Source organism: Coregonus lavaretus, assembly GCF_964263955.1.
Source record: "Coregonus lavaretus genome assembly, chromosome: 21".
Classification (NCBI taxonomy): domain Eukaryota; kingdom Metazoa; phylum Chordata; class Actinopteri; order Salmoniformes; family Salmonidae; genus Coregonus; species Coregonus lavaretus.
Window position 1 is genome coordinate 42,728,746 of NC_140008.1, and position 20,436 is coordinate 42,749,181.

General features: G+C 41.4%; 1 protein-coding gene across 1 annotated transcript in view; it reads right to left on the bottom strand.

Moving 5' to 3' along the window:
* LOC311148626 (microtubule-associated serine/threonine-protein kinase 2-like) overlaps positions 1-20,218 on the bottom strand; it is a gene marked incomplete at both ends in the record, with an annotated part of 94,816 nt that extends 74,598 nt beyond the window's left edge. The window contains 2 exons of the mRNA XM_084185613.1: positions 19,195-19,392; positions 20,169-20,218. Coding sequence (XP_084041739.1) covers positions 19,195-19,392; positions 20,169-20,218 — 248 coding nt within the window. The remainder of the gene's footprint in view (positions 1-19,194; positions 19,393-20,168) is intronic.
* Between the last annotated feature and the right edge of the window lie 218 nt (positions 20,219-20,436).

The following is a 20,436-nucleotide window of genomic DNA, read 5'->3' on the forward strand; positions in this document are numbered from 1 at the left end:
TGTAAAACATCACAGCACAATTGAAAAATATATGGCACATGGAAACCAAACAAGGGTGGTCTATGGTGATAGGTGGGATGGGCTGAGAGTGGCTGAGGGGTGGGATTAAACTTTGGTAATGTATTATTGTTATGTGACCACTTTATATAAAAGTACCATGTATGTAAAATGTGTATGTAAAATGTATGTATATGTAGCAGAAAAGCTGTAAAAAAAACGTTGTCCTCCAAACAGGGTTACTGGGTTAATGGGTTAATACAAATAAATCATAAAAAGAATCATAAAAAAGAATCCCAACATAAAAACACCTGCAGAGCTCAATGACGTCTTTGCACTATTAGCTGCTAGCCTAATACATTTACATTTTAGTCATTTAGCAGACACTCTTATCTGCTGCAGTGATGATGACACTAATATTCAGTACACAAGCATACAAAACAGAAAATCACATTGTAGGATTTTTAATGAATTTATTTGCAAATTATGGTGGAAAATAAGTATTTGGTCAATAACAAAAGTTTCTCAATACTTTGTTATATACCCTTTGTTGACAATGACACAGGTCAAACGTTTTCTGTAAGTCTTCACAAGGGTTTCACACACTGTTGCTGGTATTTTGGCCCATTCCTCCATGCAGATCTCCTCTAGAGCAGTGATGTTTTGGGTCTGTCGCTGGGCAACACAGACTTTCAACCCCCCCCAAAGATTTTCTATGGGGTTGAGATCTGGAGACTGGCTAGGCCACTCCAGGACCTTGAAATGTTTCTTACGAAGCCACTCCTTCGTTGCCCGGGCGGTGTGTTTGGGATCATTGTCATGCTGAAAGACCCAGCCACGTTTCATCTTCAATGCCCTTGCTGATGGAAGGAGGTTTTCACTAAAAATCTCACGATACATGGCCCCATTCATTCTTTCCTTTACACGAATCAGTCGTCCTGGTCCCTTTCCCGAAAAACTGCCCCAAAGCATGATGTTTCCACCCCCATGCTTCACAGTAGGTATGGTGTTCTTTGGATGCAACTCAGCATTCTTTGTCCTCCAAACACGACGAGTTGAGTTTTTACCAAAAAGTTATATTTTGGTTTCATCTGACCATATGACATTCTCCCAATCCTCTTCTGGATCATCCAAATGCACTCTAGCAAACTTCAGACGGGCTGGACATGTACTGGCTTAAGCAGGGGGACACGTCTGGCACTGCAGGATTTGAGTCCCTGGCGGCGTAGTGTGTTACTGATGGTAGGCTTTGTTACTTTGGTCCCAGCTCTCTGCAGGTCATTCACTAGGTCCCCCCGTGTGGTTCTGGGATTTTTGCTCACCGTTCTTGTGATCATTTTGACCCCACGGGGTGAGATCTTGCGTTGAGCCCCAGATCGAGGGAGATTATCAGTGGTCTTGTATGTCTTCCATTTCCTAATAATTGCTCCCACAGTTGATTTCTTCAAACCAAGCTGCTTACCAATTGCAGATTCAGTCTTCCCAACCTGGTGTAGGTCTACAATTTTGTTTCTGGTATCCTTTGACAGCTCTTTGGTCTTGGCCATAGTGAAGTTTGGAGTGTGACTGTTTGAGGCTGTGGACAGGTGTCTTTTATACTGATAACAATTTCAAACAGATGCCACTAATACAGGTAACGAGCGGAGGACAGAGTAGCCTCTTAAAGAAGAAGTTACAGGTCTGTGAGAGCCAGAAATCTTGCTTGTTTATAGGTGACCAAATACTTATTTTCCACCATAATTTGCAAATAAATTCATTAAAAATCCTACAATGTGATTTTCTGGAAAAACATTTCTCAATTTGTCTGTCATAGTTGACGTGTACCTATGATGAAAATTACAGGCCTCTCTCATCTTTTTAAGTGGGAGAACTTGCACAATTGGTGGCTGACTAAATACTTTTTTTCCCCACAGTATACATGCACACACACAGCAAACTAACACTGCCATAAGTCAGCTCTGCATAATGGATGTCTCTCACAGCAGGTGGTCTACAGCAGGGAGCCTGCATAGGAGAGGAGAGAAGAGGAGAAGATGAGGGGAGAAGAGGTGAGATGAGTTGAAAGAGGAGAAGGGGAGAGAAAATAGTTTCAAGTTTGAAGAGTAGAGGAGACGAAAGGAGAAGAGAAGAGAGTAGATGAAAGAGGAGTAGAGGAGAGCGTGGTTTGAACATGACTTTGGTTAGGAGAGCCTTCCTGGTTGGAGCTCAAATGTGCACACAGAGCTATCCTTGACTAGACAAACTGTACGACCTGATACAGACAGTGTGTTTCTTTGTCTCCATTGTATTATTATTATTATTATTATTATTATTATTATTAGGGGTTCAGCAAGGAAGCTGGAGAAGCCCTATTGTATTTGTTGCCGTTGATTTTTATTTTCCTTCTGCCGATTTAGTGAAAAATGCAAATTCCTGTGAGATGGTAAGGCCCAGGAGGGTGCAACTTTGCAAGATGTTAAACGGCCAAAGGCCACACCCTCTCATGCAATGCCATGCCAATTGGCCACATGGTGGTACTATAACAAGCAATTGAAAATGCTAACTTTGAAAGGTCACCCCGTGTGACCTAGAGTCCTGAAATCCGGTACATATAGGTACCTCTCCTCACAAGGAACAAATTTGCCTCAAGGACCCATGAGGTCCGCCATTATAGTTTTTCCGGCATTTATAATTTGGTTAAAAACACTTAAAACGCTACTCCTCTGGCACCGAATGGCCGATCTCCACGAAACTTGATATGTGGCATCTATGTCTATATTTTCCAGACATGTACCAAAAACAACATGGCCATTATTGACCAATAAACATTAATGTGGGAGTGGTCTCGCACAAAAATGCCTATAAATCAGTCACGGATATTCGCATTGTAACAAAACTTGGTACACATGTTGCACACATTATCAAGACTTTTCAGATTGACCACACGATGGTGCTATAATGGGCACATTTTATATCTCTTGATCTGTTTGAGTCAATGATGAAATTTGGCACACATGCTCAAGGATGTGTCTCGCTAACCTGTAAAGTATGGTTGAGTTTGGCCACATTGTGGACCTGTTGGAGAGGAAAAACCATTCATGCAAGCTCATTGGCTCATACCGGCCATATTGTTTCAGCTAGAGTCTTGGAATAGAATATGATTAAAGTAGTCTACATCATTGAAAATGGTCCAAATACATCCAAATCATATGATATTGCATGATCAGTTTGATGTTGAGTTTTGATATTTGGCAAGCATGGTAAACAGTACAGAAGTAACTCTTCCTAGGGCAATGTGTCCATTTTCTCCTGATGGTGGCAGAGTGGGCACACAGCTGAAACCCGGCATTGCCGCTTGCAGCAATATTTATTATTACTATTATCCGAGGTGTTTAGTATGCCTGGCCACCTCTGTCCTCCTCTGTCTGTCTCTCTCTGGGAGCTGGGGGAGGCAGATTGGTATGCATCCCCAGTCTCCTGTTGTCGCTGTCTCTCTGTGCCAGAGGCAGCAGCAACAGCAGCACAGGACATGTAGACGGATGGAGGAGGCTACACTAAGCTGCAGATGTGAGAGAGCAGTGAGGTAGGGATGGAGAAATGGGGATAAGGTGGAAAGGTTAGAGGTGTAAAGGAGAAGGAGAGAGTGCCTCATTTGCATAAATACACTGGGTGTGTGTGCAGATATGAATACATCAACATAAAACGGTGGAACAGGACTGCAACCATGAAAAACTTGCTCTGTCTAGGCCTACCTGCACTCACCTGTGCTGTCTAGACTGCCTCATTAATTACTGTTGTTGTTACGTTCTGTTGCATGATTCAACAAGTGTGTCAATAGCAGGATACCCTTGGATTAAAAATCAACCCGCTTGGCTCTAGGTTACACCTATCTATACATACTTTACATTGTTTGTGAGATCAGACATAATATCACTATAATCCGAGTGTTCATTTTCGGAAGTTGCTTTCATTTCAGCGTTTCTAATTTGTAAACATTTCAACTGTATTAAATTATTACTTTTTTCAATTTCAAATCTTTCTTGTGATGAGACAATGCGTTAAATCCCCGACGAAGCTTTAGCGTTCTTATAGATGCAAAGGAAAGACAATGTATTCAATTGAGCCCATTTCAGTGGTAGTCCCGTGTAGCTCAGTTGGTAGAGCATGGCGCTTGCAACGCCAGGGTTGTGGGTTCGATTCCCACGGGGGACCAGTATGAAAAAATGTATGCTCTCACTAACTCTAAGTCGACCCCTCTGACAAGTACAGGTTAGAGGTCAGAGGGAGGAGGGTCTGACGGTTCCCTAAAGAGGACTGGTCCACGTACTATGTTCTTTAGACAGATTGAACATGCACACACAAACACACACACAACATCCTTCAAAGATGCACCACATGCTAAGTTCATACTGCAGAACCTGCATCTCGACAGATGGTAAGAGACTTATCAAACACACAGCTTCTCATGAAGGAATTCTAACCCAAGCTTGGCTGCTTACGTTGGATGCATACCAATAACACCCACTGGCCACAGCACACACACGCATACACACGCACCAGGGTTTCAGTTAGCCGGTAATAGCTGGCCATTAGCCAATAAAAAAAAAATGAAAAGATGATAAATAAAACTGCCACTGGGAGAAAAACGTTAAAAAAACATTACAAAATCATTATTTTTAGCTTATTAATTTATGGAAATTACGATACATGGCCCCATTCATTCTTTCCTTTACACGGATCAGTCGTACTGGTCCCTTTGAGAAAATGGCCCTTGAATGTTTTGGTGCACGTACTGGAGCTCTATTTTGTCTACACCCATTCAGCATCGTTCACACCCTCTTATGCCTTAGCCCCACCCATCTCTTTAAGGATTCACATGTGAGGCCATGTGCTAAACAGAGCGAGTACGGTAGTGTACTAAACAACCAAAGATTTCAAGACTCAAGGCTGGTTTATACTACGTCTATCAACATGTCTGTAGACAGTTGTCGCAGTGACATCATGAACATTCTATTGTCGTCCGACATCAAACTTGTCGTTGTAGTTATGAAAAAGTATAAACACAAAAATTACAGGCTGCATGACATCAACAGCCTGGTGTTCCAAAATAGTAAAACTGGTGTATTTTAACACAAATACACCCATCCGTTTAAAAATGAATTTAGTATACAGTACCAGTCAAAAGTTTGGACACACCTACTCATTCAAGTGTTCTTCTTTATTTTTACTATTTTCTACATTGTAGAAAAGTAGTGAAGACATCAAAACTATGAAATAACACATATGGAATCATGTAGTAACCAAAAAAGGTGTTAAACAAATCAAAATATATTTTATATTTGAGATTTTTCAAATAGCCACCCTTTGCCTTGATGACAGCTTTGCACAATCTTGGCATTCTCTCAACCAGCTTCACCTGGAATGCTTTTCCAACAGTCTTGAAGGAGTTCCCCAGGCTAACGTTCAATTGAACAATAACTGTATGCCTCGATGCCTGTCTGCCTGCTTTATGTAGCAAGTCACGGCCACATGACTCACTGTCTGCAGTAGCCAACCATTTTCTTGAATGGGGTAAAATGCCCACTGATTGTATCACTAGGTCTCTACTGCCTCAATCAGGTATTGATTGTGCTATGACTGTACAAATCCCTCACAGCCAGGAAGCTAAGAATGCAAGATGATTAGACAAAAAGATCAAAGGGGAAAAGGGCGAAGGGGGGGGGGGGGGAAACAGAGGATGGAGGATATAATAATCAATCCCTAGTTTTCTATCATCAGGAGGATATAGACAATGTAACACTGCAGCACATTTCATGGCAAGGCTTCCAGAATACAATAACAGGCTGGCTAAACACGCAACGCACGTACCCCGGGAGACCAATACACTGTAGAGACACAATATGAGTGACGGATGGACAGACAGAGACAGGTGGCCTGTACACAGGGAGGCTCCCTCCCTCAGTCCCTGACTCCATTGAGTCAGAGGAATAATTCAACTCCCCTAATCTGCTCCCACAGAGAGAGAAGGAGAGAAGAAGAAAGGAGGACAGATAAGAAGAGAGAGAGAGAGAGGTTTAAAAGAGAGAGGGTGAGTGCTCCATGGGGACATTCAGAAAGCACTGACTAGGTCTGAAGATGTTCCAGAACATTCTCTCACACATTCCCATCTCTCAAGCTATTACATTTTAACTTGACAATATCATATTTACATTGATTGTTTGGAGGGAAACCATAAAACCGTTGCACAATCTAAAAAAGGGTGTTATTGTTAGCGATTTTGAACAGTCACTCTACAGTTGTAAGGCCCTATAAAATCAGTTTTATCTTTTGGTAAATTCAGTTTTTCATGTTTTACTTTTCCAGGTTTACGAGTTTTTGCAGGTTTGCAGGTTTTCACTCTCAAAAATGGGATGTTCTAAGTCCACAACAATACTAAAATCACATCAAGATACCACTTGAGGTCTGGGAACAATCGGGCAAATATTTTTGGGAGTCCTTTAATTCAATTGTGCTTCTAGCAAGAGACCATTGAGTTTGGCTAGCTGTGGTTTTGTACTGTGTAGGCTACATGTACATGTGATGGCAGAGTTTGCAAACAAAAGTCCCCACGATTTATATATATATCATCAGATATCATTCTGCCAGGTAGGCCTACACTGCAGTCAACATTTAATTGGGAAGGTTTTTTGGAAAAGCCTTTAGACATTTTCATTCAAACAGCGCATGATGACTGAATTGACTATTGCAAAGATTCAACCAAGACTTTGGACCAAATGTTTTGAATACCTGGTCTGCATACCCATTGTTGCATACCAATTGCTGTTTGAATAAATCTTGATTTCAGAAATTGTGAACCAAAAACGAACGTGACCAGCTAAAGAAATGTGGTGTCGCACTGCCAAGTCAAAGGGTTACAAATGCAAGTGTTTTGGTCACAGTTTTGAGCCCTTCTAAGTCCTACATGTGCACGCACTCACATATGCACTCACACATGCACTCACACACATGCTCCCAGACACGATCACACACACTCAGGGGCTAGGTTAAGGTGAGCAGCAGGGTTGCTGCTATGTAAACAGGCGTTAGGATTAGCAGAGATAGTCTGTGAATGAGACAGGGTTATCTATCTACTACGTAATTACCATCATATACAGGGTGCTGTCACCCTGTCAGAGTCACACACACAAACACACCACGCAGTGACAGCGACAGCAGCAGAGTTGACAGGAGAGATAAATGAACAAGCAGTGAGCAAACAGCTGCATAGGTGGCTCATTAAACTGACCCTGCTGTGGTACCACACACACAAATATCTAAGATCAGTCTATCTAGATAAGCGAACGAAAGTCCATTGTGTGTGTGTGCACATCCACCTGTGTTTCTGAGTGGACGTATCGGAGCCCAGTGGCTTTAGAGAACACACGTACATACACATTTCACAGGCGTGAGCTTCAAAGAGCAGCAGGTAGCTGAGGAGAGACCAGAGAAATTATACAACAGCAGATCAAACTGAGAGCAGAGATGGAAAAAAAGTGATCAGAGAGAGAGAGGGGCAGTGCTCACGTGACCAGCACAGTCAAAATAAGGGGGTTTCAGCTCGCTAGAATGGCTACATCCATAGTCTAGATGCTCTAGTAGTTCCATGTCAAGTCCATAAGACTACGGTGAATCAGTGAGAGACAGCCCAACCTGGCCTGCCCACTCCCTCCCTCCCTAGGCAGCAGAGCACAGCCCACTGTTGCTGAGCAAGAGTCACCTCCTCCTTGCCTAACTCCCTGTCTGTCTATCTGTCTGTTTGTCTGTCTGCCCAGAGTGTGTCTAAGCGTTACACTCTTAGAAAAAAGGGTTCCAAAAGGGTTATTCGGCTGTCCCCATAGGATAACCGTTTTTGGTTCCAGGTAGAACCCCTTGTGGAATGGGTTCTATATGGAACCCAAAAGGGTTCTACCTGGAACCAAAAACGGGGACAGCCGAAGAACCCTTTTAGGTTCTAGATAGCACCTTTTTTTCTAAGAGTGTACACTGTTGACTGTAGAGAGATAAGAAGTGTGTGTGTGTGTTACAAAGCTCACTGTTATTAACAGGGAGGTATAAATTTGCTGGTAAGTACAGCTCTGTCTTCCCTGTCTAAAAGCCACATCTACATATTAAGAGTGAGAAAGAGAGAGAGACAGAGAGAGGGAGGGAGAGGGAGAGAGCAATATAACTGGGCTAAATGTGCACAATATGGTGGGATCATACCTCAGAAATGTTAATTACAAGGAAACTCAAATCCTCACTAAGCACCAGAAACTGCATGCAACCTATTATCCCTCACCAGACTGGCAAAAGTAGTTTCATGACCTTCATCTTAAAACCAAGTCCAGCAGAAAACACACCAGAGAGAAAGAGGGAGAGGAGACGCATAGAAAAAGAGGAAGAGGGAAAAGGGGTAAGGAGACACATTATAGAGACAGACAGATTCAAACTGAGAAAGCAAGGGAGCAGAGAAGAGGAAATGGAGAGATACCTCTTGGATCGGCGCAGCAGGCTTCTCTCCGGCAGGGAAAAATTGGAGAGCACAGTCCAAAAAGAGTCAGACATGGTCCTGCAGCTCCACACACATGGCTGTCACACATACACACACACAGACGGCACTGCCCGCCAGCCTCTGAACACACAGACACACGTACGCCAGCTACTGGCAGCAGGCAGGCAGACAGGCAGATGGAGAGGATGCGGCTTCTGCTTCCTAAACTAAAGCTAAAACTGCTGCTGGTCTTACCCTGTACCAATAGCTACTGCTGATCTGAGCAACCTCAGTGTGCTCTCTCCCTCTCAATCACTTTCTCAATGTATCTGCCTGACAGTCTCTCTCCCCCTCCCTCCCTCCCTCCCTCCCTCCCTCCCTCCCTCTTAGTGACCAGCCTCTCTCTCTCTCATCCTCCCTCACTCACTCCCTTTAGCTCAGTGGCCAGCCTCTCTCTGTGGATCACCTTTAAAGGTGCAGCCTGTGTAAACACCTATTAACTCTACTGCCAGCGTTTTCTCTGCAGGATCTACTGCCTGTGTGGGGTGTGTGTGCGTGCGTGCGTGCATGCAAAGTATTAGGGAGCCCAAGGAGAAACAAACTCATTATCAGACAGAACATAACATAGTGGATTTAGGATTTTCCTTCTCAGTAGAAACGAATACTTCTCTCGATGTATCACACAGCTGCCCGATCAGCTACCTGCCCTTTAGTAGTGCGTGTAATGAAAGGTACTAGCCAGCAACAGATCAGAAAACAAGACAAGATAGAAGGGAACAAAAGATAGCAGAGAAGTATGTGTGGGGGCAGGTGAGCGTGCTAGCGTCAGTAGCGTGACAGTGCTGGGGTAGTGATGTGTGCATAATGCTTATGGCTCCTGTTTCCTCCAGGCTAACAGGGGAATACGTTAGCATTAGCACCTCAGACAAAGAACAGAAGCTAGCAGAGCGTGACAGACACAGACAGCAGGGTCACCAAAGACGTTTATAACTAACCCAAGATAGACCACAGCCTGTCGTTTCCAATGGGAGCAAATGAATCATAGTGGGCAAAACAAGCAAGGAGATGGGCTGAGTCAAGCATGAGCTAGAGAGATCCTATTGGCATGTTCTAGCATGTATTTGCATATTTCCGTTAGGGAACGCCTACTCTGTGAAGTGTGCGTGTGCAATAACTCAATTCGCCCATGCACTCCTAAACAACACAATTTTTTGAAACTTTGGTAAAGGGTAAAGTCTACAAAACGTAGTCCACTCTGTTCATAACTAGTTCTGGGAACAGAAAACTGTATTGAGATAAAATGCTTCATCAATGAGAAATTTATCAAAATGTCGGCCAAAATCCATCTCGCTCCATCTTCTCCCACTGCCAGCCACTGGGCTTCCTCTCATCACCATATTTGGTGGTGGGTGGAAATGCCAACCGGATGCTTCAGATTTATACATCCGGTGAAACATCTGGCTCATTGTTCTATCTGTGGGGTCACCTTGGACTGGCCCAGTGGCATACACCCAGTGCACTCTGGGATACTGGTGAAGGGATATAGCCGAATAGTATGATCAGCTCTAATGTCATCCTTGTAGAATGTTAGCTCTGTAGAATTTGACCATGTATAGTCTTGTATAATCTACACCATTCGTGCCTTAATGTCCTGTACATAAATGTCTTGGATGTCCCGTACATGCAAGTCCCTTGGAAGTACGCCAGGCAATCTTATGGAACACTGTACACTGTAGTATGTTATCATGTGGTATACAAATATTAAAAGGATACTTCAGGATTTTGGCAATGAGGCCCTTTATCTACTTCCTCAGTCAGATGAACTCGTGGATACCATTTTTATGTTTCTGTGTGCGGTTTGAAGGAAGTTGTTAACTACAGTGCCTTCAGAAAGTATTCACACCCGTTTAATTTTTCCACATTTTGTTGTGTTACAGCCTGAATTTAAAATGATTAAATTTAGATTTTTTTGTCACTGGCCTACACACAATTAATAATATGCAAAGTGTAATTATGTTTTTCGAAATTGTTACAAATTAATTAAAAATGAAAAGCTGAAATGTCTTGAGTGAATAAGTATTCAATCCCCTTTGTTATGGCAAGCCTAAATAGGTTCAGGAGTAAAAATGTGCTTAACAAGTAACAAAATAAGTTGCATGGACTCACTATGTGTGCAATAAAAGTGTTTAACATGAATGACTACCTCATCTTTGTACCCCACACATACAATTACCTGTAAGGTCCTCCAGTCGAGCAGTGAATTTCAAACACTGATTCAACCACAAAGACCAGGGAGGTTTTGCAATGCCTTAAAAAGATGGGCACCTATTGGTAGATAAAACTTTTTTTTTTCAAAAGAAGCAGACATTGAATATCCCTTTGAGCCCGGTGAAGTTATTAATTGCTCTTTGGATGGTGTATCAATACACCCAGTCACTACAAAGATGCAAGCGTCCTTCCTAACTCAATTGCCAGAGAGGAAGGAAACCGCTCAGGGATTTCACAAGGAGGCCAATGGTGACTTTAAACCAGTTACAGAGTTGAATGGCTGTAATAGGACAAAACATTGTAGTTACTCCACAATAATAACGTAATTGACAGAGTGAAAAGAAGGAAGCTTGTACAGAATAAAAATATTCGAAAACATGCTTCTTGTTTACAACAAGGCACTAAATTAATATTGTAAAAAGAATTTGACAAAGCAATTCACTTTTTGTCCAGAATAAAAAGTGTTATGTTTGGGGCAAATATGTTTGAGTACCACTCTCCATATTTTCAAGCATAATGGTGGCTGCATCATGTTATGGGTATGCTTGTTATTGTTAAGTACTGGGGAGTTTTTCAGGATAAAAAAAGAAACGGAATGGAGCTAAACACAGGCAAAACCCTAGAGGAAAACCTGGTTCAGTCTGCTTTCCACCAGACACTGGGAGATGAATTCACCTTTCAGCAGGAGAACACCAAATCTACACTGGAATTGCTTACCAAAAGTGAATGTGAATGTTCCTGAGTGGCCGAGTTACAGTTTTTACTTAATTATTCTTGAATATCTATGGCAAGACCTGAAAATGGTTGTCTAGCAATGATCAACAACCAATTTGACAGAGCTTGAAGAATTTTCAAAGGATATTGGGCAAACGTTGCACAATCCAGGTGTGGAAAGCTCTTAGAGACATACCCAGAAAGTCTCACAACTGTAATTGCTACAAAATGTGCTTCTACAAAGTATTGACTCAGCGGTGTGAATACTTAAATTAGATATTTCTGTATTTTATTTTCACACAAAAAACATGCTGGTTAAGTGTGCCTTGAATTCTAAATAAATCACAGACAGTGTCACCAGCAAAGCACCCCCACATCATAACACCTCCTCCTCCTCCATGCTTCACGGTGGGAAATACACATGCGGAGATCACCCATTCACCCACACCGCGTCTCACAAAGCCATGGCGGTTGGAACCAAAAATCTCAAATTTGGACTCTAGACCAAAGGACACATTTCCACCGGTCTAATGTCCATTGCTCATGTTTCTTGGCCCAAGCAGGTCTCTTCTTCTTATTGGGGTCCTTTAGTAGTGGTTTCTTTGCAGCAATTATACCATGAAGGCCTGATTCACACAGTCCCCTCTGAACAGTTGATGTTGAGATTTGTCTGTGACTTGAACTCCGTAAAGCATTTATTTGGGCTGGTAACTCTAATAAACTTATCCTCTGTAGCAGAGGTGACTCTGGGTCTTCCATTCCTGTGGTGGTCCTCATGAAAGCCAGTTTCATCATAGCGCTTGATGGTTTTAGTGACTGGACTTGAAGATACATTCAAAGTTCTTCAAATTTCCCGTATTGACTGACCTTCATGTCTTAAAGTAATGATGAACTGTCGTTTCTCTTTGCTTATTTGAGCTGTTCTTGCCATAACATGGACTTGGTCTTTTACCAAATAGGGCTATCTTCTGTATACTCCCCCTACCTTGTCACAACACAACTGATTGGCTCAAACACATTAAGAAGGAAAGAAATTCCACAAATTAACTTTTAACAAGGCACACCTGTTAATTGAAATGCATTCCAGGTGACTAACTCATGAAGCTGGTTGAGAGAATGCCAAGCGTGTGCAAAGCTGTCATCATGGCAAAGGGTGGCTATTTGAAGAATCTCATATATAACATATATCTTGATTTGTTTAACACTTTTTTTGGTTACAACATGATTCCATATGTGTTATTTCATAGTTTTGATGTCTTCACTATTATTCTACAATGTAAATAATAGTAAAAAATAAAGAAAAACCCTTGAATGAGTAGGTGTGTCCAAACTTTTGACTGGTACTGTATATCTTCGCTTATTCAACCTGGTCACTAACATAGGACTATGGCATTGCAGCAAATTCTTGTTTTAAAAACATCTTATCTATGCTTCAGAACCAAAAAGTTGCATGTCTCGAATGTTGACCAGTCATCAGCATTGGAGTGCAAAGGCAGGCGCACATGTCCAGATTAGTGACCAGAAAGCCCTTGTTTAAATTTCTCTGGTTTGCCTGGCAAAAACAGAGTAGCCTACCAACTTTAATATTATCCAGATAAAGTACCTTTTAGCAATCTGCTACGGACGCATCTCCGCCACAACAATAGGCTACCTGGTGATTTCATTGATCATTTTCATACTTCAGATAGGCCTGGGTGGGTTATAAATATATACCTCAGTAGTGGTACTGGCTATATGTCTAAAGATAGCTGTAACATCAACACTTATGGGATGAAGATGTAACATTCTGGTAAATTAATTACAATATTTGTGAGAACGCAAAAGGTTACAGACAGATCATGCTTTCCATCCGATCCTGCAACATCCACTGCATGCGGGTAGGCCGTATCAAATCAAATCAAATTATATTTTTACATGCTTCGTAAACAACAGGTGTAGACTAACAGTGAAATGCTTATTTACCGGCCCTTCCCAACAATTCAGAGAGAAAAAAAGAGAAATAATAGAAGCAATTATAAAAAAGAGGAATAAATACACAATGAGTAAGAAACGATAACTTGGCTATATGCACGGGGTACCAGTACAGAGTCGACGTGCAGGGGTACGAGGTAATTGAGATAGATATGTACATATAGGTAGGGGTAATGTGACTAGGCAACAGGATAGATAATAAACAGTAGCAGCAGCCTATGTGATGAGTCATAAAGGGTCAATGCAGATAGTTAAATAGTTAACCAATAGCCAGTGGTGTAAAGTACTTAAGTAAAAATACTTGGAAGTACTACTTCAGTAGTTTTTTTGGGTATCTGTACTTTACTTCACTATTTATATTTTTGACTACTTTTACTTCACTACATTCCTAAAGAAATGTGTACTTTTTACTCCATACATTTTCCTTGACACCCAAAAGTACTTGTTACATTTTGAATGCTTAGCAGGACACGAAAATGTTCTAATTTACACACTTATCAAGAGAACATCCCTAGTCATCCCTACTGCCTCTGATCTAGCGGACTCACTAAGCACATGCTTCGTTTGTAAATGATATCTTAGTGTTGGAGCGTGCCCCTGGCTATCCGTACATTTTAAAAAGAAAAAAGAAAATGAGGCTGTCTGGTTTGCTTAATATAAGAACATTTTAATTATTTAGATTTATACTTTTACTTTTGATTCTTAAGCATATTTTATCAATTACATTTAGTTTTGATACTTAAGTATATTTAAAAGCAAATACTTTTAGACTTTTACTCAAGTATTATTTTACTGGGTGACTTTCACTTTTACTTGAGTCATTTTCTATAAAGATTTCTTTACTTTTACTCAAGTATGACAATCGGGTACTTTTTCCACCACTGCCAATACTATTCGGACTAACTATTTAGCAGTCTTAGGGGTAGAAGCTGTTCAGGGTCCTGTTGGTTCCAGACTTGGGGCATCGGTACCGCTTGCTGTGAGGTAGCAGAGAGAACATTCTATGACTTGGGTGGCTGGAGTGTTTGACAATTTATAGGGCCTTCCTCTGACACCGACTGGTATAGAGCGCCTGGATGGCAGGGATGGCAGGGATCTCGGCCCTAGTAATTTACTGGGCCATACGCACTACCCTCTGTAGCGCCTTGCGGTTGGATGCCAAGCAGTTGCCATACCAAGCGGTGATGCAGCCAGTCAACATGCTAACAATAGCGCAAATGTAGATCTTTTTGAGGATCTGAGGGCGCATGCCAAATCTTTTCAGCCTCCTGAGTGGGAAGAGGCATTGTCATGCCTTCTTCACAACTGTGTTGGTGTGTTTGGACCATGATAGGTCCTTAGTGTTGTGGACACTGAGGAAGTTGAAGCTCTCAACTCGCTCCACTACAGCCCCGTCGATGTGAATGGGGGCATGCTCGGCCCTCCGTTTCCTGTAGTCCACGATCAGCTCCTCTGATCTACACAACACCGATTTATGTAATAATTTAAGTAGTAAGGAGTGATAAATTGGGACATTTCACTACTGGTGAACACTACATATTTCCTACTTAAATCAATACATAATTCTCCCTTAATGAGTACTGTGTAACTACTGAGCTTTTGGGTATCTACAACTTAAAACCTACACAATTCCTACATGTTCACTATTGAATTACTACACAATGCCTACACATTACTGCTGTACATGCCATTACTACTGCCATGCCATCTGTGTGTGTAGTGTTTTGTCACTACTGATCACAACTGAATTGCTCCTGATCCTTTTTCATTTCCTACATAAACCCTTTTGAATTACTATTGAAAACATTTACTACTGTTTGCCTATTCAAAATCACTATTGATATCTTCTTGTTTTACTACTGTGTCACTACTAGACTAGTGCACATTTTATTCCCTAAATGTTCTAACTGTAGTTGTATCATCAAACAAGAAATGATACGCTTATACAAACATTATTTGTTATTATTAAATACCTAATAAATTACATATTTACACTTTTTTGTTAATCCCTTTGAGGCCTTGTCTTCATTCATCTTTGACTTAACTATCTTCAGATCCTCTTTTTTGTTGCAGCCACATTTCTCCACCACATTACCTTTTAGAAAATAAAGGCAAGCACGAGACTACCAATTATAAGCCATTACTAATCATCTGCTAACAGAGGTCACATAAGCCAACACAGAAAAACATTTGATAAACAATGTTAATCTTATAAACAATGGCCTCCAGTCTTCTTATGTCGAGAGCCTCCTTGGCAACAGGTCAAGAGGTAAGTAGAATGGGTAAGTATACCAATATGAACATACTGTACATTTGCATACAAACACACATACTTATTAGCTAGCAAGATGATAACAGAGGCTACATAGCTGCATTTCAATGGGGCTAGCAAACAGCTAGGCTAAACTCAATACATCTCTATGACAATGGATAACAGCTAAGACTGTTTTGGCTAGCAATCGTTTGTGTTAAAAAAAGTTATATAAACGGCTAAACAAAGTATTCATAAAACATAAAGGAAAGTTTAACTTACAGATGGTGCCAGCATAATGGCTCTGAAAGACAGGATGACAAAGGATGGAAGATGACTACATTCAGGATTGTCCTACAGCCAACTACTTCCTGTTTTGTCTGGCTGTAGTGTTGTGATACTTTTTTGCTACCAATATCAAGCAGTAAAAACTCTACCTGATGACTATTGAAAAGTAGTAAAAATCTCTACTTACTACTGAAACAGCACTGTTTTCCTACTGAACACTACAACAAAACTCTACTAGTCATTTAGCAGACGCTCTTATTCAGAGCGACTTACAGTTAGTGAGTGCATACATTTTTCATAATCACATACTGTAGTAACTGTTAAGAGATCCATTTGGGAGAATTGAACAAACATATCCACACTTCTGAACATCGCAAATACAATGGTGGTGCTCTTGTTACTTGGTAATAATAATAATAATAATAATAATAATAATAATAATAATAAGTGCAATAACGAGCTAAAGTACTTAAAATTCACGTTTTCATTATTGAATATGTAACAGTAACTTTACACCACTCCACAAATAAAACAGACCCACAAACATAATATTAGTTTCTCTTTTCAGTAAGTTAATTGATCCCTGAAAATGACTGCTAGCCTATTTATGGTTGTAAGTACATGGATGGCATAGGCAACTGTCACGCCTTGACCTATAGAACTCTAGGTAGTTTGGTCAGGGTGTGTATATCATGTGTGTGTTTTCTATGGTGACATTCTATGTTTGTATTTCTATGTTTGGCCGGATGTGATTCCCAATCAGAGGCAGCTGTCGCTCGTTGTCTCTGATTGGGGATCATACTTAGGCAGCCCGTTTCCCTGCCTGTGTTGTGGGATCTTGTTTGTGTTCCGGTGAGTTTGGGCTTGTTAGTGTATAGCCGTCCGACGTCACGTTTCGTTGCCTTTTGTTGTTTTGTATGTTTATTCAGTTAAATAAACATGTATGCATTTCACGCTGCGTCTTGGTCTGACCCGTTCATCAACGACCGTGACAGCAACATAGAATGATGTTCAATTGAATCGTCAAGTGCCAGAGTGGAAACCTGTTAAGACAGCACACTGTAGAATAACAATACGAGGGCAGGAGGAGAATAAATAAAAACCTGATGACCTGTAGGCACGGTGTGATTCAAAACTTTAGAAGACCACAAATCCCATGAGCCTCGATTGCAACCCGGTTCAACCCTGTTTAATCTTGAGTAGTGCATAAACTACACACTCACGACACAATCCCTACACATTTCTACATAGTCAATACTTCACTAATATGATTTGTGTAGTAATTCAGTAGTACTTTTTCACAAGGGTTTACTCAACTACTGTACATACAGTACAACTAACCTGACTCTGCTTTACAAACACACACATGCTTCCTGTACCTAGTCTGAACACACATACTCAATGTCTTCTCTGTTTGGACTGTCTTAAACAACAGTCAAACAACATGTAGGCCTGTTAGAAGAACACAACATTTATTATGACATTTACATAAAACGTCACAGAGAAGCAATTTCCGGTTTAGCTCAACACTAAACAGTCAATAGACATGAAATCATACAATTACACTAAAACTGTGTAAGACACACTAAATACTTGATAATAACAACCCAAATGTTAAAAGTGGCAGAGTTGTTTCAACAGTGGAGATTTGTATAAACCTTGCTGTCTGTCTCTCCGACATTTGCAACATTGTTTCAATATTCAAATTCGATCTTCTACTGTCCCATAGTAATGAACGTATCAGGAGTCAGGACGAGACAGACAGGCAGGCAGCATTTGTCAGCCAGTCGAAATAATGAATCATCTGGCATCATTTTTATGGATATATACAAAATATATATATATATATATATATATATATATATATATATATATATATATCACTTAAATATAGGCTATTTGGAAAGGGCACAATGGCTGCTGGAGCTGCAACTTCGGTCAGTGATGGAATCATGGGAGTTTGAGCCTTGAATAACAGAAAAATATTGTAGTAAGCTGACTATAAATATAATTCTATAGGTTTTAAAAATATTTACAGATCTAATTAGACAAAGGCAACCAGAGCAACATATAGCAAGGAGTTATATAGATGATTGAAAATGACTGCCCATAATTTATTGTATAAGTCATCTCAGGGATGCTACTTGAAAACGTCACAGAGAAGCAATTTCCAGTTTACTGTACCTGCTTACTGTACCTAGTCTGAACACACACATACTCAATGTCTATACACACAGCATGTTATGCCTTTTATGAGAGGGCCTTTAACATTAGAGTGCTATTAGCTAGTTTCTTTTTTGGCATTTGTACACTCTCTTTCTGCCTCTCTCTCACACTCCTCAACAGACACATGTAAACGTATGCCTTAAAGGACAATTCTGCCACTTCATAACCAGTTATTATGCTGTTAGTATACATGCACTACTGTAAGATTTTATACTCATGTTGATGTTTTATTGTTTTTGTTAGTCATACTGCACGATTCCTTGTTTTTGTCATTTTGAAGCTTCTGTATTGCCCATGTCTACATTATACTATGATTCCCAGGGTGCATTTAATCTCCCATGATGCAATGCTCTGCTAAGTTAGCCTGCAGTTATCTTAGCTAGCTGGCTATCAAGCCCAGATGAAGCTTAGTCTAAATATATTGCTTATGTCATAAGTTATGAGTGCATTTCACATTACTTTGGGTTGAAAATATATTATAATGCTTGCATGAATGTCATACTAAATATATGTTCATGTCCTTGTCACCAATCAACAGCAATACACTCACAGATAATTTGAATGTAGATGCTAACTACCTACGCTAACCATAACACAGAGTTACTGTATCTAGTTAGCATGCTAGCTAGCCCGACTGCTGCATCCAAAATAATAGTATTTGCAACAATAACAACCAAGTTTAATCTTGGTGACTGTCTTAAACAACAGTCCAAACAACATGTAGGCCTGTTAGAAGAACACAACATTTATTATGACATTTACATAAAACGTCACAGAGAAGCCATTTCCGGTTTAGCTCAACACTAAACAGTCAATAGACATGAAATCATACAATTACACTAAAACTGTGTAAGACACACTAAATACTTGATAATAACAACCCAAATGTTAAAAGTGGCAGAGATGTCCTTTAAGGGAACTGTTAATCATAAACACATGCCAGTACTACCCATACCCACACCAGTCGACACACAGATCCAGCCAGTCTTACCTCCAGAGGAAGGGGTTTCCCCCCTGGTGGACGTGGGCTGACAGTGGGCTCTCTGGGTGGGCAGAGGAGAAGGAGTAGAGGAGGAGGGAGGGCTGGGAGGAGGAGGTATGGAAGGAGGGAGGGAGGGAGGTGGGGGAGAGCAGGTGCTGCACGAGGCTGCTGTTGCCATGGCAGCGGTGCTGAGCAGCCGGCCAGATTCTACAGTTCGCCACGGACGGGCGGATGGGAGGAAGGAAGAAATGGAGGGCAAGGACAGAGGGAAGGTGAGAGTACTGTCTGATAAACAACAGTGGGGTTTAAAATCACCACACAATCATCACCAACACTAACTATTGTACTACTAATTTAGTAACTAGTCTAACTTCATTCCATACAAGCTTTCATAAAGAAAGCAAAAGCTTGGCTGTGTACTCAGGCAGTGGAGCCCTCAGCCTTCTGCTCTGAGGCTGGTACAGACTGGGCGTTAACACTTGGCAAGGCAGGGCTGTTGGCAGGCTGGGTAGAGAGGAGCCATATGGGACTGGTCTAAACAGGCCTGGACCCCTGGTGAGTGACCAGAATGTGTGAGAATATAACCCTGGCAGCAGTCTGCTGTGTGTGTGTGACTGTGTGTGTGTATGACTGTGTGTGTATGACTGGGCAGTGACCTGGTATTAACATTTACCCCCCCCCCCCCCCCTCCTTTGCGAATGAAGGATTTCCCTCTCCTCTAATCTCTCATTCCAACCTCCCCCCTGTCTTCCCTCCTCACTTTCCCTCCACCTCTCCTCCAGTTTTTCTGCTCTGCCTGAGTGCTGATCTGTGTTTCCGTGGCTGTGTGTGTGTGTACTGTATGTGTCGGAGGGGGTGCAAACTGACACTGCCTGGCCCATCAATCTACTCTCAGAACTACAGCTCCACAACAAACAGGGGGAGAGAGTCGCACACATACAGTAGGGTCAGTTAACCATTTGTGGTCAGTGTGTGTGTCTTACTGGATACGCAGGTCGGGAGCTCCTGGCCTCTCCTTCCACCTCTTCATCATGTTTCCAACGGCAACGGTAAAGCAAGGGGTGGGCTCAGGGGGAAAGTCTCTGCCACCTGTCCATCAAAGCCATGCTGGCCAATGAGCTGACCGCTCACTTCCTCTCAAAACAACACTACAAAACAGACACAGCCCTCACTGACCAGTCCTAACACACAATGAGTATATCTAACTGTGTGCGTGTATGTGTGTGTGTGTGTGTGTGTGTGTGTGTGTGT